This window comes from Hyperolius riggenbachi, chromosome 8, assembly GCF_040937935.1.
Source record: "Hyperolius riggenbachi isolate aHypRig1 chromosome 8, aHypRig1.pri, whole genome shotgun sequence".
Taxonomy (NCBI): Eukaryota; Metazoa; Chordata; class Amphibia; order Anura; family Hyperoliidae; genus Hyperolius; species Hyperolius riggenbachi.
Window position 1 is genome coordinate 32,241,702 of NC_090653.1, and position 24,543 is coordinate 32,266,244.

The window sequence follows — 24,543 nt, forward strand, 5'->3', positions numbered from 1 at the left end:
TTTGCCGGTGTGTCGCTTGCTCACGTGCTCGTGTTCAGGGTAACACTGACTGCTCTATCTCACCGCTGAGCCGCGAGTCCCCGCCCCTTCACCTCCAACCCTTGTTGCATCAGCACTCTGGGCCAATGGCAGACGTGGTAGGCGGGGCCAACGAGGTTCACCTCGGAAGCCTGCCCGCGCTGCTGTTACCCTAAACACGAGCACGTGAGCAAGCTCCACACCAGCGCAAAACGGCTGTTGTGCCATCCCCTGGTCACCCGACCCCTACTCACCTCACCACAAATTTAAACTTCAAGTTTGACAATTTATGTGTGTGATGAACATGGACCGTCTGCTATGTGAACGTGGCTTAAGACTAATATTATTATGTCTATGGCTGCGAAAGGGTAATTCGAGGATCCGATGATTGCCGGACCCCAAATTACGTCTCACTCCGAGTTGTTACATGCAGTGGGGGAATCGCAATTAATACCGCCTAAAATTTGTTTGGTGACTCACCCTGCACCATAAAGCCTGGGTGGTGAAATGCCATGTGTGTAATCCGGTGGCCATTTGCCTGTGTGTGGTCACCTATAACGTGGGAGATAATGAAGGCAAGATAATGCTCGTTCCCTATGTGTGACTCAGACACTACTAAAGGCAAGAAATCAATACCACAGCCAGGCTATTAGGCCATTGGCATTATTTTAAATAAATAAAGTTGTCAGCCTCCACATTCCTTCCACAACAGGATTCTTTTCAATGGATCAGCCCATGGGCGGTTTCTGTGGGGCCTATTCATTAAGTGCTGGTTACCATGTCAACAGGTGACCTTACCATTGACGAACGTACAAAGAAGCTGATTGTGTGTGTTTCTGCCTGCTGCCCATCTACCTGGAAATTTTATCATATTTCATTGAATTGTTTCTGTAATTGAAAGCACCCAAAAGGCAATCAAATTCACATACAATATCGGTAATTTGAACAAATTACATTAAGACCATCCATTTCAATTGTTTCTAACGTCTTAAATCTACACTACATCATGCAGAAACAACAGTTTTAACTTCATAAATGTATATAGCACTGACATCTGCTGCAGCACTTTACATAGTACATAGTCATGTCACTGACTGTCCTCAGAGAAGCTCACACTCCAATGCCTACCATAGTCATAATCTAATGTCCTACCATATTATAATTATGTATTCATATAGCGCTGACATCTTCTGCAGCACTTTACAGAGTACATAGTCATTTCACTGACTGTCCTCAGAGGTGCTCACACTCTAATCCCTACCATAGTCATAGTCTAATGTCCTACCGTATTATTATTATCATGTATTTACTGTATATAGCAGTGACATCTTCTGCAGCACTGTACAGAGTACATAGTCATGTCACTGACTGTCCTCAGAGAAGCTCACAATCCTACCATAGTCATAGTCTAATGTCCTACCATATTATTATTATCTATTTATATAGCACTGACATCTTCTGCAGCACATTACAGAGTACCTAGTCATGTCACTGACTGTCCTCAGAGGTGCTCACACTCTAATCCCTACCATAGTCATAGTCTAATGTCCTACCGTATTATTATTATTATCATGTATTTACTGTATATAGCAGTGACATGTTCTGCTGCACTTTACATAGTACACAGTCCTATCACTGACTGTCCTCAAAGGAACTCACAATCCAATCCTACCATAGTAGTAGTCTAATGTCCTATCATATATTATATTATGTAGATATATAACACTGACATCGTCTGCAGCACTTTACAGAGTACATAATCATGTCACTGACTGTCCTCAGAGGAGATCACAATCTAATCCTACCACCAAGTTCATAGTCTAATGCCCTACCATATTATTATGTCTTTATATAGCAATGCTATCTTCTGCCGCACTTTACAGAATGCAGACATGTCACTGACTGTCCTCAGAGGAGCTCACAGTGTAATCCGACTATAGTCATAGTCTAATGTCCTACCATATTATTATTATGTATTTATATAGCACTGAAATCTTCTGCAGCACTACATAGTCATTTCACTGACTGTCCTCAGAGAAGCTCTCAAGAAGCTTCCTCTGTCTTCCTCCATCAGGCTGGACCAGCGCTGAGATCCTGAAGATCAAAGTCGTGTGGCAGCACTGTGGCTACAGTGGAGGAAATAATTATTTGACCCCTCACTGATTTTGTAAGTTTGTCCAATGACAAATAAATGAAAAGTCTCAGATCAGTATCATTTCAATGGTAGGTTTATTTTAACAGTGGCAGATAGCACATCAAAAGGAAAATCGAAAAAATAACCTTAAATAAAAGATAGCAACTGATTTGCATTTCATTGAGTGAAATAAGTTTTTGAACCCCTACCAACCATTAAGAGTTCTGGCTCCCACAGAGTGGTTAGACACTTCTACTCAATTAGTCACCCTCATTAAGGACACCTGTCTTAACTAGTCACCTGTATAAAAGACACCTGTCCACAGAATCAATCAATCAATCAAGCAGACTCCAAACTCTCCAACATGGGAAAGACCAAAGAGCTGTCCAAGGATGTCAGAGACAAAATTGTAGACCTGCACAAGGCTGGAATGGGCTACAAAACCATTAGCAAGAAGCTGGGAGAGAAGGTGACAACTGTTGGTGCGATTGTTCAAAAATGGAAGGAGCACAAAATGACCATCAATCGACCTCGCTCTGGGGCTCCACGCAAGATCTCACCTCGTGGGGAGTCAATGGTTCTGAGAAAGGTAAAAAAGCATCCTAGAACTACACGGGAGGAGTTAGTGAATAACCTCAAATTAGCAGGGACCACAGTCACCAAGAAAACCATTGGAAACACATTACACCGCAATGGATTAAAATCCTGCAGGGCTCGCAAGGTCCCCCTGCTTAAGAAGGCACATGTGCAGGCCCGTCTGAAGTTTGCCAATGAACACCTGAATGATTCTGTGAGTGACTGGGAGAAGGTGCTGTGGTCTGATGAGACCAAAATAGAGCTCTTTGGCATTAACTCAACTCGCTGTGTTTGGAGGAAGAAAAATGCTGCCTATGACCCCCAAAACACCGTCCCCACCGTCAAGCATGGGGGTGGAAACATTTTGCTTTGGGGGTGTTTTTCTGCTAAGGGCACAGGACAACTTAATCGCATTAACGGGAAAATGGACGGAGCCATGTATTGTGAAATCCTGAACGACAACCTCCTTCCCTCTGCCAGGAAACTGAAAATGGGTCGTGAATGGGTGTTCCAGTACGACAATGACCCAAAACATACAGCGAAGGCAACAAAGGAGTGGCTCAAGAAGAAGCACATTAAGGTCATGGAGTGGCCTAGTCAGTCTCCAGACCTTAATCCAATAGAAAACCTATGGAGGGAGCTCAAGCTCAGAGTTGCACAGAGACAGCCTCGAAACCTTAGGGATTTAGAGATGATCTGCAAAGAGGAGTGGACCAACATTCCTCCTAAAATATGTGCAAACTTGGTCATCAATTACAAGAAACATTTGACCTCTGTGCTTGCAAACAAGGGTTTTTCCACTAAGTATTAAGTCTTTTATTGTTAGAGGGTTTAAAAACTTATTTCACTCAATGAAATGCAAATCAGTTGCTATCTTTTATTTAACCCTCCTGGCGGTTAATTTTTTTTGCCAAAATGGCAAAAATCCTTTTTTTTTTAATTTTTTTTTTTGTGTTTCATGTAAAGCTACCAGAGTGGTAGCTACATGAAACACCACTAGAGGGCGCATGTGTCCCTCTAGTGCGATCGTCGCCGGCATCAATAGCAAACAGGGGAACGCGTATATAACGCGCTCCCCTGTTTGGCTTCTCCTGTCGCCATGGCGACGATCGGAATGACGTCATGGACGTCAGCCGACGTCCTGACGTCAGACACCTCCGATCCAGCCCATAGCGCTGCCCGGAACTCATTGGTCCGGGCAGCGCAGGGCTCTGGCGGGGGGGGCCCCTCTTGCGCCGCTGCGTACGGGCGATCGCCGCAGAGCGGCGGCGATCAAGCTGTACGCGCGGCTAGCAAAGTGCTAGCTGCGCGTACAGCATTTTAAATGGAGCAAATCGCTCCATCAGGGGCTGAGATATCTTCCTGCGCGGCATAGCCCGAGCTCAGCTCGGGCTTACCGCCAGGAAGGTTAAGGTTATTTTTTCGATTTTCCTTTTGATGTGCTATCTGCCACTGTTAAAATAAACCTACCATTGAAATGATACTGTTCTGAGACTTTTCATTTCTTTGTCATTGGACTAACTTAAAAAATCAGTGAGGCATCAAATAATTATTTCCTCCACTGTACGTAACCCTGCAGCAAGGCCTTGTCAACGGTGTTTTGCATGATGAAGCGCTGCAATTGCCTAGTGGAGGAGGACGGTGAAAGCCTTTGGAAACCGCAGAGGCTCCCTCTGAAGAGAGGAGTTCCCATCTCTGGGCACTTTTTTTTCCCCTAGTTTCCCTTTAAGATCTCTGATTGTTCCTATTCAAGGTTACACATATTTGCATAAAATTAAAATAAAATGTACAACAACTCTAATCTATCTCATTTCATTGACCATCTCTACTAGGGTGTACATTTCAGCAGAACCAGAGCCCATCCAGCAGCTGATTGCAAGCTCTTGAGATCTGCTGTTTACTCTTCTCACACAAGTGTGGAGTCTCTGCGACTCTCATGCTGTGTCATTGGTTACTCTGCATCACATGACACACAGAACTAGGAAGTAGTGGAAAAAAAGAGGAGCAAAGGAGAAGGAGGGCATTAGTCACTATCCTGATTACACTGGACAAGCTTTAGCCCTAAAGGGGCCCATACATCACTTGATTTTCCTGCTCGATCAACCATTTGATTCAATTATTTAATCAGATTGTGTAAGTGTGTGTGTGTGTGGGGGGGGGGTGCAGGAGGAATTGATTATGTTCCATTCCGCTCTTTTGATTGAAATTGGCCGATAATTTACTTGGTCGGGCAGGATGACAAATATCAGTCGACCGTATCAGCTAATGTTCACATGATTTCGATTGACTAAGAATAGATTTTTGGGGTCAGAGCAAGGAGGTACAACATCGTTCAGATCGACTAGTGAAGGAACACTGCATAGGATCTCACTTGCCAATAGTCGATTGACCACACTGTTGTTGATTGCCCAATACAATAGAAGGACTGGTGTGATTCTTGATGGTTGAAGTCGCCTCCAAGTATCTATATGAGAGAGACCAGGAGCCCAATGGTGCAGTATCGTTTGTAAGAGTTGGTATTTAACAATATAAGAGATATACTCACATAGGTAGGTTGCAACAATCTGCAACCACCATTCAGGCCTACGGAAAATTATCCGTCTCCGCTCGGTATTCCAGGTCAGCTGGGCAGGCTCCTTGAATTTTTATTGCATACACTAGTGCTTGCAATGTCAGACCCCGAAGGGTTAGGCTAATCTAAAATACTCTGTTGGGAGGCGCCTTAATAATTCTAATAGCAGGTTGGTATATCTAGGAGTGTATGGATCTTACCTCCTTACTGGACAAACCGCAACGGTAAGTGTACTTTTAATTCATCCACTAGAGCAGGGCTTTTCAACCTTTCCACCAACTGTACCACTTTTATTGCTTGAAATTTTTCAAGTACCACTAGTGTGCCTGCGCAGTAGACCCAATTGGGCTCGGCTGTTTCCTCCGAAGCCCAAGCGGGCAGCAACTACTGTGCATGCGCGCACACGACAAGGTGATTATTGGGGGGTTCCAGGGTTGGATCCCCTCTACTGAGGAGGAAGCCTCTTTAGGATCCAGAGGCTTCCCCACCCAAGTACCCTCCATGGGCACTTTTTTTTTCCTCTTATAGGCACACTTTAAGAAAAGGGGGGCACATAGGAGGGGAAAAGCAGGAGGCATTGGTGGGGAAAAGGATTAAAATTAGATTGCCCACCTACAGTTATGTAAAATGTGCACAGTGATGGTGCATAGACTTCAAATACAGGAAGTGAGCAGTGATGTCACTTCCTGTATACGTGCCGTCACTGTGCATCGTTCACCTGGCTGTCTCTTCATCACTGATCTGAGGTCTGAAGTATGTCACTGGGCAGCACAGCAAGGAGCATGAGAGGGAGAGCCGAACTTTATGGAAGCAGTACGGGACCAGGAAAAGCGGCAGGTGAGAAATTAAGTAGCAGGCAAAGTACCACCGGTGGTACGCATACCACAGGTTGAAAAGCTCTACACTAGAGAGGCGCTTATGTCCATGTTGTACTGCTGTTAAGGCACTTTATATTGACCTGAGGAAGAAGGCCAGCACCTGTGAAACGCGTTGTCTGTTTTATGTACATGAATAAAAAGTACACTTACCGTTGTGGTTTGTCCATAAGGAGGTAAGATCCATACACTCCTAGATAAACCAACCTGTTATTAGAATTATTAGGGCACCTCCAACAGAGAATTTTAGATTAGCCCAATACAGTACATCCCTTAACCGCTCATGGCAAAATTGAGTTATGTATGGGTACCTTAAGTGAATGAACTGAAGATTGCCCTAGGAAGTTATGCAAAGAAATCAAAAAGCCAGTCTTACAGCTCATCCTAAAAATGTCCAAAGCTTTCTTGCCATGTTGTGGTAGAAATTGTGCACTTTCTACATTTGTCACCATGGATGACTCGTCCCTACCTTCTTGATGATGCCCAGATAGAGCAGTCCGTCCGTCCACCGGGCCAGGACGTCTTGGCCTTCCCAGAAGCGAGCCAGTGTTTGGAAGCGGGGTCTTTTCACCAGAGCAGGGTTTACCCGTGGGCTGGTGGGAGTGGTACGGCTGGAGCGGGTCGGGGTCTCCCTTCCCTCCATCACATTTTAAAGAAGAACCTGTGGAGAAAGAGAAGAGGGTAGCTAAGATACAGAAGAGGATTCTGGGAGAACTCTAATAATGGCACAAAAAGCAGCTAACACAGAGATGATTCTGGGACAACTCTCATAAAAGCACAAAGAGCAGCTAAGACTCAGAAGAAGATTCTGGGGAACTCATAAAGGCACAAAGAGCAGCTAAGACTCAGAAGAAGATTCTGGGAACTCATAAAGGCACAAAGAGCAGCTAAGACTCAGAAGAAGATTCTTGGAGAACTCATAAAGGCACAAAGAGTCTCAGAAGATAATTCTGGGAGAACTCATAAAAGCACAAAGAGCAGCTAAGACTCAGAAGAAGATTCTGGGAGAACTCATAAAAGCACAAAGAGCAGCTAAGACGCAGAAGAAGATTCTGGGAGAACTCATAAAGGCACAACGAGCAGCTAAGACTCAGAAGAAGATTCTGGGAGAACTCTCATAAAGGCACAAAGTGCAGCTAAGACTCGGAAGAAGATTCTGGTAGGACTCATAAATGCACAAAGAGCAGCTAAGACTCAGAAAAAAGATTCTGGGAGAACTCTAATAATGGCACAAAGAGCAGCTAAGACTCAGAAGAAGATTCTGGAAGAATTCTCATAAAGGCACAAAGAGCAGCTAAGACTCAGAAGAAGATTCTGGAAGAATTCTCATAAAGGCACAAAGAGCAGCTAAGACGCAGAAGATTCTGGGAGAATTCTCATAAACTCTCATAGAGGGATTGTATGGCTGCCTTTACTGCAAACAGCATGAAACCGATCACAATCTGTGGTGGTGCTGCCGCCCCCCCCCCCCCCCCCCGCATACATTACCTGCTCCGGCCGGCGCGAGTCCCCGCTGTCACCGATCTCTTCCTCTCCACTGGGTTCCGCATTCCGGTCCGGCTGGCTTCACTTCTTTCTGTCCGGGGAAGTTTAAACAGTAGAGGGCGCTCTACTGTTTAAACTTCCTGCCGGGACAGGAGGTGAAGCCAGCCGGACCGGAACCCAGCGGAGAAGAAGACATCGGTGACAGCGGGGACTCGCGCCGGCCGGAGCAGGTAATGTATTGCGTTGGCCGTCGGGCATTCGAACGCCACTATAGACGCACTCCCGACCCGCCGGCGATCGAGAAAAATCTTCCGCACGGACGGCTCAACGGGAAACGACGGGAACGATTGATTTCGGACAGAAATCAATCGTTTGCGTTTGTGCAACAATTTAACAGCAGATTCGATCACAGTGATCGAATCTGCTGTATATATCGGCGGGAAAATCGTTAGGTGTATGGGCCCCTTAAGACTCAGAAGATGATTCTGGGAGAACTCTCATAAAGACACAAAGAGCAGCTAAGACTCAGAAGAAGATTCTGGGGAACTCATAAAGGCACAAAGAGCAGCTAAGACTCGGAAGAAGATTCTGAGAGAACTCTCATAAAGGCACAACGAGCAGCTAAGACTCAGAAGACGATTGTGGGAGAACTCTCATACAGGCACAAACAGCAGTTAAGACTCAGAAGATGATTCTGGGAGAACTCTATTAATGGCACACAATGCTTGCTTCTCATAGGTCTATTTCTGGGCATCCCGGGAGAGCAGGTGTTGTTTCTGCTCACTTTGGAACACACAACAAACATTCTGCAGTTAGGCACCATGCCAAAAGTAAGGGTGTCGCCACCTGTGATCAATTCAAAGAGAACGTGAGCCGAAGCTCAGGTTCTGAAAGGGATACATAGCTGCAGTAAGGGAAGACTCAGGATTCTACTAAGGCTTCCCTCTGTGTTCTGCAAATCCCCCTTGATGAGCGCAGACCACCCGCATATCTGGGGCGCATTCCTCTTCTGTGACAAGCACAGCCGCGCATGGGTAGTAGCACGGAGTTGAGCAGCTCCTGCTTACTAAGCATGCACCACCGCAATGATGCCAGAGGAGGTGCACGACCTTAAGACTGCTAACAATCCGTTGTTGGCAATCTTTCGGAGGTCTGTGCCCAGGGAGGGGGGACAGCAGATGTAAATCAGGGAGAGGAAAGATTTTTACTGTGGGCAAACAATGGCAAAATCATTTATAAATGAAAGAGGCACTGTAATGACATACAGTAGAGTGTAGTAAATAATTCAAGATACCCTCTTTTATGGCCAATTATCATCAGAAACACTTCCTCTATCTATATATTGCTGCAAATTGGTATGTAACCCTGCCCTCCCACTGGAACATAGCCTAGGCTGCTTAGCTATGCAAAATACCACCCCTCCCCCCCCCCCATCCAAGCATTCTGGGAAACTATGAGAGGGGATCACGATTGGAGCCTCTGTACAGTGTACATAGTAGGCGATCACCGCTGGTAGACTGATGACGGAGAGCACGCCATCCCCTGCAAACCCCCCAGGACTTGACGCCTTTTGGTGTTACGCGGTTCTGGGGCTGCCACCTTCCTGATGCCGATCGGCGTTATGTGGTCGGGAAGAGGTTAAAGGGAACCTTAACTGAATGGGGGGTAAAGAGTTTCACTTACCTGGGGCTATTACCAGCCCCCTGCAGCAGTCCTGTGCCCTCGGAGCCGCTCTGGAAATCTCCGGTCCCCCGCTGTCACTTAGTTTCGCTTTTGACGACTCACCAGTCGGCCGGCCGCCATGCGTATTATTGGATGCATTCCCTACTGCAATTAGCGCTGTTGCGGACCGCAACGCGTACAAAAATACGTGTTGCCGCATTCCGCACGCGTAGATATGTGGCAACGTGTATTTTTGTATGCGTTGCTGTCCGCAACAGCGCTAATTGCAGTAAGGAATGTGTCCAATAATACGCATGGCGGTCGGCCGACTGGTGAGTCGTCAAAAACTAAACTAAGTGACAGCGGGGGACCGGAGGATTCCAGAGCGGCTCCGAGGGCACAGGACTGCTGCAGGGGGCTGGTAATAGCCCTAGGTAAGTGAAACTCTTTACCCCCCGTTCAGTTAAGGTTCCCTTTAAGGACCAGTTAAGGACCAGTAACTGCTTGTACCAAAAATAGGGCTTACCAACGTCCCGACACATGGAATCGCCGCTGTGGCCATACACCCTTCGCTAATGCCCACTCGCCCTGCCATCGCTATGACAGCAGAGCTCTGTGAGCCAGTCAGAAGTCAATTTCATTGTCTCCTGACCCTGTGATCAATGTGAACCAAAAAGATTGGCTCACAATATTCACAGGGTCAGAAGCCAATCAAACTGGCTCCTGACCGACTCACAAAGCTCTGCTGGCATAGCGACGGCAGGACAAGTGGACTTCAGCAACAGGAGAGAGCGGCAAAATCAGAGCTAGCATGCGGCTAGTTGAGATCTGAGCCATGGCAGGAATATCAGGTCCCAAACAGGGCATAGATTTCAATTAGCGCGGTCCAGAAGCGGTTAAGTAAATGTTTGCTTTCGGAAGAAAACAACATTGAAGATTTATTGCAAACAAGAGACCAACAGACCACAGAAGCCGCCGAGATACAACAACGAGGCCAGCCAAAGACGCCTTGGAGAAGAACTAGAGAGAGAGAGGCTCGGAGTGTCGGGGAATCTGGACAGCCGGCCGGAGACAGAGAAATATGGAAGACGGTCTGAGCTGGAGACCAGCCAAGGAAGGAGGATCCGCCTCCCATTTAATTACACACTTAATAATCTGACTGCACTCCAGCGGGCACAAATGAGGCACTTACTCTCTGAATGGCAGACCACGAGGCATCTGTGCGGATCTTCTGCTGGCTGCAATTAGTATTTTGTGTGTCCTGAAAACCGGGCACATCGCTTATGCAAATCTCATCTTGATGCCGATGCCATTTAAAGTCAGCAGAAAATAAAAAACAGGCTACAGTATACAGGACCCGTCTGCACTGCAGTGACCAGTCATGTTAAAGGGAAAACCGAGGTGAGAAGAATATGGAGGCTGCCATATTTGTTTCTTTGTAAACAATGCCAGTTGCCTGGCTGCCCTGTTGATCTTCTGAGATAACTAGTGCCAAAGTCAAAACCCTGGAACAAGCATATGGCTAATCCAGTAAAACCTGAGTCAGCTGAGTCAGAGGACCTGATCTGCTGCATGCTTGTTAAGGGCCCGTTTCCACTATCGCGAATCCGCATGCGTTGCCCGCATGCAGATTCGCACAGCCAATACAAGTGGATGGGCCTGTTTCCACTTGTCAGTTTTGCTGTGCGTTTTTCTGTGCAGGATTTTTCTGCATGGCACAGCCCTCAGAATTTGCCTGCGTGTGGAATGCAGGCGAATCACACGCAATGTATTTAATAGGGAAATCGCATGCGTTTTCCCCATGTGTTTTTTGCCGCGAATTCGCAAGCGATTTCGCGTAGGTACCCATGTTAATTCACACAGGCAGTGACATGGTTAAAATCGCACCACCCTAACCTATGCAAAATCGCATGCGAAATCGCGGCAAAAAACGCATGCGGAATCGCACCCGCATGCGATTTTCCTGCGGTGATTCGCCGGCGATTCCGCAGCGCAATAGTGGAAACGGGCCCTCAGGGTCTATGGCTAGGTATTAGAGGCAGAGGATCAGTAGGGTAGGCAGGCAATTGTTTAAAAGAAAACAAATATGGCAGCCTCCATATCCCTCTCACCTCGGGTTCCCTTTAATCATTGGGGTTATTCACATTGAATGCAGTATTCCAATTCTTGGGAGGAAAAATGGAGCTGCTGGCTTCTTTCCAAGCACCATTTGAGTTTTCGCGTTTAAGTGTCCACGTAACGAAGAAAAAACGTAACGAAGAAAAAAAATCACCTAGTGTTAAATTCTAACACTAGGTACACACCTAATGCTAGATACACACGTTAAGATTTTCTGGCAGATTTACTGCATTTCCAGCATGTCCGATCTGATTTCCAATCGATTTTTCGTTCACTTCTATGGAAAATCGATCAGAAAATTGATTGACAATGTTGGAACTAATCGATCTGGCAGTTAATCTGCCAGAAAATCTTAATGTGTGTACCAGGCATAAGAGGGAAAGCTCTAAATACTCTAGAGGCTTCTAAGATCCTCCTGGCCCCCCACTGTTGCAGCGCACAGACCCCTGGGACATATCCAACAAGAGTTTATTGAACGTGTTAGGTGGCCACACTCCTCTTCATGCACGAGTGCAGTTGTAGTGCGCCTGCGCGAATATCATCGCTTCTGAGCAGTACGCCAATGACTCTTTGATTCTACACAGGTGCACCCATTTCGTACAGGCCCAGTACAGCCACACTCATACATGAACTGGATTTTGGTCGGGATCATAAAGGGGGTCTCAGGCAGCAACAGTGGTCTCCAGGAGGTCCTCTTCTTAGGTAAGCATCCTTTGTTCCTCTCTCATTGCCTGATATGCAGGCCCAACCGCTAGCGACAGGAACAAACTCCAAAGAGTTATCAGCGCTGTGGAGAAGATCATCGGTTCACCCCACCACCTCCTCCACAAGGCCAGAATGAAGTTGAGGGCCACCAGGATCTTCCAAGACCCTTCCCACCCCGAGAGTCGCTCCTTCGAGCTCCTCCCTTCGGATCACCGTTACAGAACCATCCCCTCCAGGCGCAGGAGTACCCTCTTCCTCCAAGCAGTCACCCTGCTGAACTCCATTCCCAATAGAACGCAACGGGAAAAGCTTGGCAACTGGTGCCCCAGCTTGAGAACCGCCAACACAGATGCCCCTCTGCTAGGTCTGTCCTACTGCAGCACTCTAGTCCCTTGAACAGCACGACTCTTAGCCATTTACACTAATTCCTAGTTTCCCTGGGCAGCGCTGCCCCACACCCTGGACTACATTTTAAAACTTTGACTTTTATGGGGCTAAAACATGTTTTTCATGTTAGTTGTTTCAACTGTTAACTTTAATGTCTGTTGTATATATTACGGCCAGAACCTGAAGTTTGGCCACTTCGGGTTCTGACCGGTCAAATCTAGAAGTGGCCGTGCCACTGGGGCCAATGCCCGAAATGAATCGAATCCTGGTGCCTCCGCTTCGTCATCTCTGGCTCCGCCCCCCCACCTCCAATTGAGGTTCTTTCCCCATCAAAAGGTGGATGCAACAGATGCTAACTTTGCGTGACCCCCGTGCACTGTTGTAGTCCGCGCAGGTGTGTAGTGTTTCAAGACCTGTGGCTCAGGACTGCTGTAGACAACACTTGATCACAGAGCACTTTATGGATTGAACTCTTTGGCTTTAGAGTCACACACATGAAAACAATCATATAGCCAGTGTAGTCAGACTAAAGGTATGTGCACCAACACATCCACTGTCCTCTGTAGTAATCAGGATTTTATCACTCGGTTTCGAGCACGAGAAGCATGCAGATCTGTTCTGTTCAATACAGAGAGGGGGAGGGATGACAACACAGGGCACTATGGAGCAGCTTCTGCCAGCAGGGTAAGCAAGGGAACAACGTGCTCGTTTGCCGACATTGTTAAAGTGGACCAAAGTTGTAATATAGAAAACATTTAATGTGAATCTCTGTGAAAGTTATCAAAGAATCAGTGGGTGCCAGGGTTAGTAACTTACCCGCTCGCCCGTAAATCATTACTCCCAACCCAGGCTCAGGATGCTGCTTTCGGGAACCTTGAGACTGGGTCAGGGTGACCAGCGAGCAGGATATGCAGAGTGCGCCATTCAATACTCCCCAGGATCCAGTCTTCTCTATGTCCTTCAAGGTACAGATCTCTCCGAGTTCACAGTATGTCACGTGACAACAGACAGAGATCTCACCATAGAAATAGAGCACCCCCTGAAGGACAGGAGGAAGAAATACTGCACTGGTCTGGGTCCCAGAGAGGTAAGTTCTGTATCTAAAGGTGGCCATACACTCGTTAGATTAGCAGCAGATAGATCATCCGATAGATTTCTGATCTATCTGATGTGTTTAGGAACAGATTTCCAACAGATTTCAGTTTGAAATCTATTGAAAATAGATCTGATGGCATTTTTTTGCCATCAGATTTCCATTAGGGCCAATGCAAAATGCTAAGCAATCTCAACAGATCGACCTAGATTTTCCAGCCTGCCAGATTGATTGAAATAGATCGATATCGGCTGCAAATCGGTCGATCAGTCAATCGATTTGCAATCAACCAATCGAGTGTATGGGCCTCTTTCGGGTCTAAAAGCAGAAAAAATTGTACCGCTTTTAGGTACTAACATCCAAAAAGAATCATAACGCCAAGGAGGATAAGTTGTCTCTGCTCCCCAGCCTTTGTGAAGAATCCAGAAGCCCCACATCTGTAGTGAATCAGGCTTTTCCTGATGGGCACAGCGTTCTGTATGACACACGGGGCCTGATGCACTAACTCCGGTAAAATTGACGTGCGCAGGGAACAAATTTTACCATTACCAGCACAGTAGGAGCAAAAACCAATAACCCATAATGCCTCTTGCGTTACGGCCTCTAAAGAATTTTAATCATTGAAGCCATCCAGCACATTCTTCATTGGCCTGAAGAAGTAGGACCTACCTGAGAAAGGCGTAGTCATAACTTTATGCAATATATTGATATTTTTCAATTATGACTCATTCTTCAGTAGAGGAAAGCCAACCTCTTCCTCTACTTTTTAGTGGCTTTAAAATATTTTATATACCTTAACCCCATCCCGACCGCCTAACGCCGATAGGCGTCAGGAAGGTGGTAGCCCCAGGACCGCCTGATGACGAAAAGCATCAAGACCGGTGCGCGGAGAAGCGCACAAGCCGCCTTAGTTACGGAGTAAACAACCTCCTAGCCACGGCTGGCAGGTTGGAAAAAAAAAAAAAAAACAGCCTGTAATGACTTTGATCTATTGCAGCGCTGTACGGGGGACAGCCTGTGGTCCTGAACTGGTTAAAGCACCACGATCGGTTAAAAAAAAAATAATGCTGTATGTCAGGGCACACATTACCACAAGCACTAGGAGCAATTTCTTTCTTCACACAGCTCTGCCTCTGTATCACCCATCAGTTTCAGATACAAAATCCGTGGGGCTCTGCAGGACTAGACCATGTTCCTGCACAGAGGGGTTGCTATCAACTCCTCAGTGTATAGTTCATTAATCACCTTGCTGAAAGAATATTATTCAGATGGTGGTAAGGGGTTAAGATTCCAGCAATGTGTGTTTATCGTCTTCACTTCTCTGATTGTTTACAAAGACTTTATCAGGATCTTTATCAGTATGTCTCTCTTTCCCAGCATGGACAGCACATAGCAGCCTAGGAAGTAGATGCAGCCAGGAGTGTAACATCACAAGCAGCCAGTCAGGAGTGGTGGATACATATCTCCCTGACTGCTAGTTTTATTACAGCAACAGGCTACCTGTTACCTTCTGAGATCAGCCTCCTCCTCAGACTCTCCTGCATGCTGTGACACAGTGAACGTATATTTGTGAGCTGTGTGAGGAATGAAGGATGATTTTAAAGCAGGAAGAGAGATACCTGGGTGAATAAATAAAGTGCCCCTAGCACTAGTGGTAATGTGTACCTTAAAGAGACTCTGAAGCGAGTCTACATTTACTTTTTTAACATGCAGCCATGTAAAGAACTATAACCCCAGGTAAAACGCCACTATCCCGTGGCAAAACGAGGGGTTAATACCCCCCAAATCCCCTTTGTGGTGCCCGAGGAGCACTTCCTGAAGAGGCAGAGCTTAGCCCTGTAGCTCTGCCTCTCAGCGTGTCAATCCCCGCTGATCGCTGCCTCTCCCCGCCCCTCTCAATCTTCCTTCACAGAGAGGGACGGGGAGAGGCGGAGATCCGTGCGGCGATTGACGTGCATAGAGGCAGAGCTACAGCTCATAGCTCTGCCTCCAAGAAGAGCAAAATCCACGACCAAGAAAGTCGTGGATTTTGCAGGAGGGACTTGGGGGGTTTTAACCCTTCGTTTTGCCGCGGGATAGCGGCATTTTAGCTGGGGTTATAGTTGTTTAGATGGCTGCATGTTAAAAAAGTGAATTTAGACTCGCTTCAGAGTCTCTTTAAGACAGAGTATTGTTTTAAAAAGTCATTTTAATTGATAGTGTTCTTTTAAGCAGCTCCTCCCTCCAGTGATTATCTATTTACACCTTAGTTGGAAGGTGGTCATTTTAGTTCCTCTCCCCCGTCTGTTTGTTTTTGTGCCAACTTCAAGCATCGAGGAGCTGAAATTCCTGGAAAGCAAGAGGGGTGGACACCCCAACCCGGACAGAAGTGGGAACCTTTGGCAAGTATTCAAAGAGGTTGCTTTTCCCAGCAACCAGAAAACGTGCATATAACACCAATCACTCATCCAGAAAGGTGTTATTTGCAGTTTATTATTGGCTGCCGGTCTCTTCTCCCTTTGTCTCTTGGTTTCCTGGGGGCTCAGGGACAACCTACCAAGCCTAAGGCAGGAATCACACGTGTGTCTGCAGGAACCGCAGAGGATTACCCACAAGCATTTTGCCACATGATATTTGTGATTTCTGTGCATTTTAATGCATGCATTTTTTTTTCAGTAGGCAGTGAATTCAATGAGGAATAACATGCGTAGTGCGGAAAAGTAGAGCAGGGTGTATCTTCTTTTCAGCGCTATGTAGAATCACAGATGCCTCCTGAAAGCAGTGGCTTCATAGAAAATCATTACATGCTTTTTCACACTGCTGCAAAATGCTGCACAAGAGTGATCCCTACTTTAACCGAGAACTGAACTTCATTCCAATTAGGAGCTGATACCCCCTTTCCCACGAGAAATCTTTACCTTTTCTCAAAAAGATCATCAGGAGGGTCTGAATGGCTGATATTGTGGTGAAACCCCTCCCACAGTGTGATGTCAGGCCCATGGCCCGGACAGTTTCCTGTCTGTGAACCTCATTGCCATTGTCGGTAATAACAGCTGTTTACAGCTGGGTCCAACTGCCAAAAAAGCAAGCAGCAGCTACTTCCAGTGACATCACCTGCCAGCAGTAAAACTGTCACCATGTGATATGTCAGAATGTAAATCAGGGAGAGAAAAGACTTTACAATGGGCAAACACTCACTAAATCATTTATAAATAATTATTGTAAAAATGAAGCACATTATTTTCACTGGAGTTTGTTTTCACTGCTGTAATTTCGGTTTGTTTCACCCCATGCAAATTCAGATGGGGAAATGCAGCCTACTTGAAATCAATAGGCAGCCTCAGTGTTCTCCCCAGGCTCTTTTAGCCGGGTTCTCCACCCGGCTAGATTTGGTGACCACCCGGCTGTCATTGGCTCACCTCCTCACATCCTCCTATGCTGTAAGCATAGTTGCCCTGCATTTTCATCTCAACCCACCCGGCTACTTTTTCATGCCACCCGGCTACTATTTCATGCCACCCGGCTGGAAAAAAATTCTGGGGAGAACACTGTGCCTCTAAATTTGCATGCAAGCTCGGACAGTCAGCAGCATAAAATCGCATCTCATATGCAAGTCCCTATAGCCGTGCATGGAATTAAGAGGATACAGATGCATTGTCGCATTACTTTAGGGGTCAGGAACCTTTTTGGCTGAGAGAGCCATGAAGGCCACATATTTTAAAATGTATTTCCGTGAGAGCCATACAATATGTTTCAAACTGGGACAGTGCGTATGCGCAGCAGAGGGCTCATGCCCCTGTTGCCATGGTGAGGTGTATACAGTTGATCCGCCGGGCAGAGGAAGTGTCAGACATGTCTTCTGCTTCTCTTGGGTAACAGCAACATCAGCAATTTCCCTGAGAGCCAGACAGGAGAAATACTGACTAACAGCTTGTACAATTAGCTAGCTGACTTGGGGGTTGATTCACTTTGTAGGACGAGATCCCCACACTTTGGCCAAATAGGCTGCCTGTAAAGTGACAGGCAGCCTATTGGGCTAGTCGAAGTGCAGAGATTTTGCCCTACAAAGTCACTGGACCTGACATGGTCAAGAGTGGGACAATTAGAGCAGCTGTTCGTTTTGGAGGGAGCGCAAGTAAATTAGTAGTGCATGCTACAGCAGTAGCGTGCCTACTTTGAAAATTGTAATTGCACTGCCACACTAAGCTGCGCTGCTTAAACAGTGTAGCTTTGTGAATCAACCCCTACTGATTTGTCTGTGAGCCCCATGTAGCCATCCAAAGAGCCACATCTGGCTCCCGAGCCATAGGTTCCCTACCAGTGCATTACATCAAGCGCTGGCATCGCTGTCATGCAGACACATGGCGGCACAGTGGAAACTAAGCCTAACTGGCTTTCTGTTCAGCAATCCTTCATGATATGAGGGCTGGAGAAGGGCCGCAGCTTTCTCCTACCTAACAAGTTATGTTTAAAAATGAGACAAGTTTGTGAATGATATCTATGTAAATTGTCATGAAATTTAAATGAATTTTTTTAAATGCCGACAACATGTGTAGAGATGGAGAAAAGCAGGGGGCCCAGAACAATGCTCCCCAGCAGACAAGGGTGTGGAGAGGCGCTGTACACTACGAAGCTATATACACAGTAATGTCTAGCGTCAGCACAACGTGACAAAGCAATCCGCAGCGTTGGATCACAAAACAACCAACGTGAGATCACTATCGTTCAGAGCAGAAGGTTGCTCAGCCATAACCATGTCGTGTCTGTATGCAGGCCCGTTTCTAGGGCCGTGCGGCCGCCCTGAGTGCTGAGGGAGGGGGGCGCTGTAATGGAGGGGGGAGCCGCATCCGCGGGGAGAGCAGCCCGACCTCTCCATACCTTCCTCTCCCCAGGCCGCTCTCCGTGTTCCTCCCTCAGATGCAGAGTGATTGCAGCAGGAAGCGCTGTATACAACTCACCTCCCTCTGTTCCAATCGCCGCTCACTTGCCGCTGGACTCCTGCTCTGCATAGCCAGTATACACACGCTGCTTCCTGTTTAGCAGGAAGCAGCGTTTTTATCAGCATCTATGCCGAGGAGTCCAGCGGCAAGTGAGCGGTGACTGGAACGCTGGGAGGTGAGTTGTATACAGCGCTTCCTGTTGCAATCACTCTGAGGGGGAAAACGGAGGGCGGCCCGGAGAGAGGAAAGGAGGGAGAGGTTGGGCTGCTCTCCCCGCGGATGCGGCTCCCCCCTCCATTATGGGGGGGCACCTACCTACCTACCTCACCTATACTGGAGAGCAGCTACCTATCTAACATCTCCTGGGGGGCAGCTACCTATCTAACCTATACTGGGGGGGCACCTACTTAATCTAACCTATACTGGGGGGCAGCTACCTATACTGGGGGGCACCTACCTAATCTATCCTATACTGGGGGGCAGCTACCTATCTAACCTATATTGGGGGCACCTACTTATCTAACCTGTATTGGTGGCACCTACCTACCTAGCATATACTGGTGGCAACTATACTGGCTACCGATATTGGAGGCACCTACCTAACTAACCTATACCGGGGGGCACCTACCTATCTAACCTGTGCTGGGGGCAACTATTCTGGCTACCTATATAAGAGGCACCCAATTAGCTAACCTGTACTGGGGGCACCTACCTATTTATCTTATACCGGGGGCACCTGCCTATCTAGCCTATGCTGGGGGCAACTATACTGGGGCACCTATGCCTGGCTACCTATACTGGGGGAACCTATACCTGGCTACCTATACCTGGTTACCTATACTGGGGGGACCTATACTGAGTGCAACTAGACCTGGCTTACCTATACTGCGGGCACCTATAACTGGCTACGCTGGGGGAGGGTGGGGCACAATTTTTACACCCTCGCCCTGGGTGCATTTTAGCCTATTAACTGCCCTGATGTATGGTGGCTGTTCCACAAGCCAAGGTCACCAAGAACAATGAGCAACTATCACTCTGGGAGACGGTACTTAAGCATTTGTACGGGCCATGAGACCTTCCATAATGAAATCCAGGAAAGAGCAAGGCCCTCAACACGAAGAGCATCTGGAGAAGCAGAGCATGGTCTACAGCATGGGTCTCAAACTCAATTTACCTGGGGGCCGCAGGAGGCAAAGTCAGGATGAGGCTGGGCCGCATAAAGGATTTCACAAAATATCGCCTAAACCCAAACCTCCGCCCACCCACCATCCCCCCCCCCCTCCCACCATCCCTTTCATTAATTTTTATTTCAAAATCAAATTCACACTGAAACAAACTATTTTGCCTATTTTACCTAATAGTTTGCTTCAGTGCTCCCATTACAAGTAATCCGCCGTGTCCCCGCCGCAAAACGAGGGCTGCAGAGCCCCCAAATCGCCCGGGGGGCAATCCGCCGGCATTTCCTGGAAGGGGCAGAGCTTTCAGCTTCAGCTCTGCCCCTACTGACGTCAATCGCAGCGCATCACCGCCTCTCCCCGCCCCTCTCTGTGAAGGAAGAGTGAGAGGGGCAGGCAGAGGCGGCGGTGCGCCGCAATTTACGTCAGGAGGGGCAGAGCTAAAGCCGAAAGCTCTGCCCCTTCCAGAAAATGCCGGCGGCCCCCGGGCGATTTGGGGGCTCTGCAGCCCTCGTTTAGCAGCGGGGATGCGGCGGATTACTTGGGAGCACTGAAGCGAACTATAAGGAAGCTTTTGCCGGCGAGGGCCACAAAATATTGTATCGAGGGCCGCAAATGGCCCGCGGGCCGCGAGTTTGAGACCCCTGGTCTACAGGATCAGATTCTAAAGAGACCTGTGAGGATAAGTAAAGGATAATGGCCTTTGGATTTTAGCTGTTAGGAGACAATTAACAGCATTGATGTGGGCTGTTTCCATGGAATAGTTGTGGGTAAAGTCGGACTGAAGATGAACACATAGGCAACCAGTAGCATGGTAGCTACCTTCACATAGATATGTTACAGCCCGGCCGGGCAAAACTAGAAGTGGCCGTCTCAGCCAATGTGCGAAATGAATTAAGATTTCCGGATTCCCAACGGCCAACTTACTGTTTCAATGTGAGAAATAAAGTCGGCTCCTGGCCTCTCCCCCTGCCTCTCTCCTATTCAGCTCTGGCAGCCGGGGACACACGCATCCCCCCAGAGTCGTTCGTCTTGGCATCCCCCCTTCATTATAGTGCCCCCCCCCCCCCGCTTGGATTTCTGCCATTCCTTTCTGCAGAGCGGGTGCTGGCAGAAGCAATTTCTGTAGCCTTCCCACTCTGCTTCCCTGCTGCTACGAATGACCCTGAGGGGGGACGCAGTGTCCCCCGGGAGCCAGGGCTGAATAGGCGGGGGGCAGGAGGAGGAGCCAGAGCCGAGGAGCCAGCTTCATTTCTCACATTGACAGTATAAGGCAGCAGACGGGAATAAGCCACCAAAAACCAAGAAAATACTCAACATTATTTTGATAGTCCTATTTCACTTACTTTTTGGTACTTTTTTAGTTAAAAAGTGCTGGAAAGTTATTTTAAATCGAAGATGAAAAATTATCTCCTAGGAGAAAACACTAGGTGAAAAGGTGAATTGCATATGGCCCCTGCTGTTTAGTGCCCCTTCCCCTGCAGAGGCAAGAGAATAGGCCAGTGAGGCAGCGCTGGCAGTGAAACTGGTTGCTTCAGCTCTCCAGGCCAGGCAAGCATATAATCTAAGACTTAAAGAGAGTCTAAAGCGAGAATAGATCTCGCTTCAGACCTCATATATAGCAGGGGCACGTGTGCCCCTGCTAAAACGCCGCTATCCCGCGGCTTAACGGGGGTCCCTGTCCCCCCAAATCCCCTTCGTAATGCGGGGGAGCGCTTCCGTATTGGGGCAGGGCTAACCGTCGCAGCCCTGCCCCACGCGCGTCTGTCAGCGCGTATCTCCGCCTCTCCCCCCGCCCCTCTCAGTCTTCCTTCACTGAGAGGGGTGGGGGAGAGGCGGCGATAGGCAGGGCTGCGGCCGTTAGCCCTGCCTCCAGGAAGCAAAGTCCACGACCAACTTTGCGACCAACTTTTGTGGGGGGTGGGTTGGGGGTGAAGGGACCCCCGTTTAGCCGCGAGACAGCGGCGTTTTAGCAGGGGCACACGTGCCCCTGCTATATATGAGAGCTGAAGCGAGATTTAGTCTCGCTTAAGTGTCTCTTTAAGGTGGCCACACACCATACCATTAACCCATTAAAAGATCCAATTTTTCACCAATTTGATAATTACGATCGGTTTTCCCGAAAAAACTAAAGCTTTTCCGATTTAATTTCTCATTTTGTTTTCGATTTTTGGAGATTGGACACACTGGAAATTTCAGACCAACGTTATCAAGAATTTTTGGGTGTGTCAATTACTTGATGTACAGTTCCAATCAATTTTTTTCTGAGCTTTCAATTATTTTATTCATGATTGGGGAAAAATGTAACACAGGTGTGTGGTACATTGGTCAGGTTTTTGAATTGTTACAATCAGTCAGAAAAATTGATTGCCATTCTTGAATTGAAAAGATATTTAAAAAATTGTATGGTGTGTGGCCTTTTGTCTTCAGCTTCTTGCAGATGGTAATTCAGGAACTTACTGCCCCCTAATATACAAGGGCTTGTTCATACTATAGCGGTTTTCCTTTTTTAAAAGCGCTGGCGATTTAGCAATGTGTCTGAATGGGAGTGTTCCCACATGAGCGATGAGCTTTCTTTCCAATCGCAAACGCGGCTCCTGCACCAGTTCCTGAGCGTTTGTGCTTCAATACAAAGTATAGGGAAATGGGAAAGAGCTTGGAAAAGCAATTTGGTGAGCGCTTTTAAAAATAAATACAATGGCCTCAATACACAAAGCTTTAACAAACACTTTATCAAACGTTTGATAATTTACCTTAAGGGTAAAATATAATTTTGAATTCACTAAGGTGTTATACATCTATTGAGAGTTTTATCGATAAAACATGGGATAAATATATAACACCTTAGTGAATTCAAAATGATATTTTACCCATGAGGTAAATTGTCAAACGTTTGATAAAGTGTTTCATAAAGCTTAGTGAATTGAGGCCATTGTATTTATTCAGTCCCAGGTCAAAGAGTTCACTTCCTGATTGTCATCAGGAACAACAACAAAAATTGCCAAACCAACGTGCTTAGAAAAGAGCTTAAATCGCAAATCGCCCTGAAAACACAGGGAAAAGCGCTCACAAAAGCGCTCAGCGCTTGCACTGGCGATTTCTAATGTGAACTAGGCCTCACTGCTTAACCTCTTGTACCTTCCCTATACCCTTTCCACATCTTCCTTATTTCTTGGAAATGTTCTTAGTTTCTGTCATATTGGGCAGCACGGTGGCGTAGTGGTTAGCTCTCTCGCCTTGCAGCGCTGGGTCCCTGGTTCGAATCCCAGCCAGGTGAACATCTGCAAGGAGTTTGTATGTTCCCCCCGTATCTGCGTGGGTTTCCTCCGGTTCTCCAGTTTCCTCCCACATCCCAAAAACATACAGATAAGTTAATTGGCTTCCACCTGAATTGGCCCTAGACTACAATACATACACTACATGATATAGACATATGACTGTGGTTGGAGTTAGATTGTGAGCCCCACTGAGGGACAGTAAAGTGACAAGACAATAAACTTTGTACAGCGCTGCGGAAGATGTCGGCGCTATATAAATAATAATAGTATTGATGTTGTACACTGAGACATCCCTCATTTGAAAGTAAACCAGTTCACTGACACACAGCGACTTAACAAGGCAGAGTTGTTTATATATGTTACGGCCAGAACCCGAAGTGTGGCCACTTTGCGTTCTGGCCGGCCACTTCGGGTTCTGGCCGGCCAAAGTGCGAACTGGCCGCTGCGCTGCGGCCAATGTTAGAAATGGAATGTTTCCCCTCGCAAGATTTATGTGTTTTCTGGCCGTCTCTGGCCAAATGTTGCAAAAAGTTTTAAAATTTAATAAAATGAACCCGGCGGCTTCCGTTCTCTCTCCTCCCCCCTGCCTCCTCTCCTCCCCAATACTAGCAGCCGGATGGGGGGGGGGGGGGGGGGGAACATGTGTCCCCCAGAGTCATTCGTCGCGGCACGGCAGGCAATCCTGCCGTTCCTGCAGAGCGGGTGCTGGCAGAAGCGATGTCTGCAGCCTCCCCGCTCTGCTTCCCTGCAGCCACGAACGACTCTGGGGGGACTCGCGTGTCCCCCCCCACACACCTCCCGCAGCGCCCATAGGAGAAAGAGAGGCAGGGGGAGGAGAGATAGCTGAAGCCGGCGGCTTTAGCCGCTAATTGCCGCCGGCTTCATATCATTAACTAAACTAACTTTTTGCTACATTTGGCAAGAGACGGCCAGAAAAACACATTAATCTTGCGAGGGGAAACATTTCATTCCTCACATTGGCCGCAGCGCAGCGGCCAGTTCGCACTTTGGCCGGCCAGAACCCGAAGTGGCCGGCCAGAACGCAAAGTGGCCACACTTCGGGTTCTGGCCGTAACATATATAAGGAACATTCAACTTTGGATGACGTAGTTATCATGGAAGTTAATATCAAAATGGGTAAGATGAAAGATTTAAGTAGCTTTGAACAAGGGATGATAATTGGTGCAAGAAGAGCTGAGGCTAGTATCTCTGAACTGACAACTCTTTTATGGATGCTCTCTCCCAACAGTATCTTGGGTGTTTAGTGGCAGTTGCGAAAAAAAACCTTCAAGCTATAAGGACTATTCTGGTCAAGAAAAGGCTGGTGAACAAGAGAGGTGAAAGGCGAGTAGCACGCATAGTCCGCAGAAACAGAAGGCCAACAACATGGCAAATTACAGCTAAATTCAGTGCAACGCACAACAAGAAAGACTTTGCAAAAGGATGGGCTTTGGCAGCAGGATACCATCAAGATTCCTTTGGGATCACAGAAAAATAGGAAACCGGATGCCTGTTGTGGGCCCTTGACACCATGCTCGATCTGTCT

At 47.4% G+C, this 24,543-nt stretch overlaps 1 protein-coding gene across 4 annotated transcripts in view; it reads right to left on the reverse strand.

Moving 5' to 3' along the window:
* Positions 1-24,543, reverse strand: part of PHF1 (PHD finger protein 1) — an 85,922-nt gene that overhangs the window by 34,995 nt on the left and 26,384 nt on the right. For all 4 annotated transcript variants that reach the window (XR_011023456.1, XM_068250170.1, XM_068250169.1 and 1 more), the window contains exon 2: positions 6,645-6,836. Coding sequence is in view for 3 of the 4 variants with exons in the window: in XM_068250170.1 (XP_068106271.1) it covers positions 6,645-6,818 (174 nt within the window). In the remaining variant the exon portion in view is untranslated. The remainder of the gene's footprint in view (positions 1-6,644; positions 6,837-24,543) is intronic.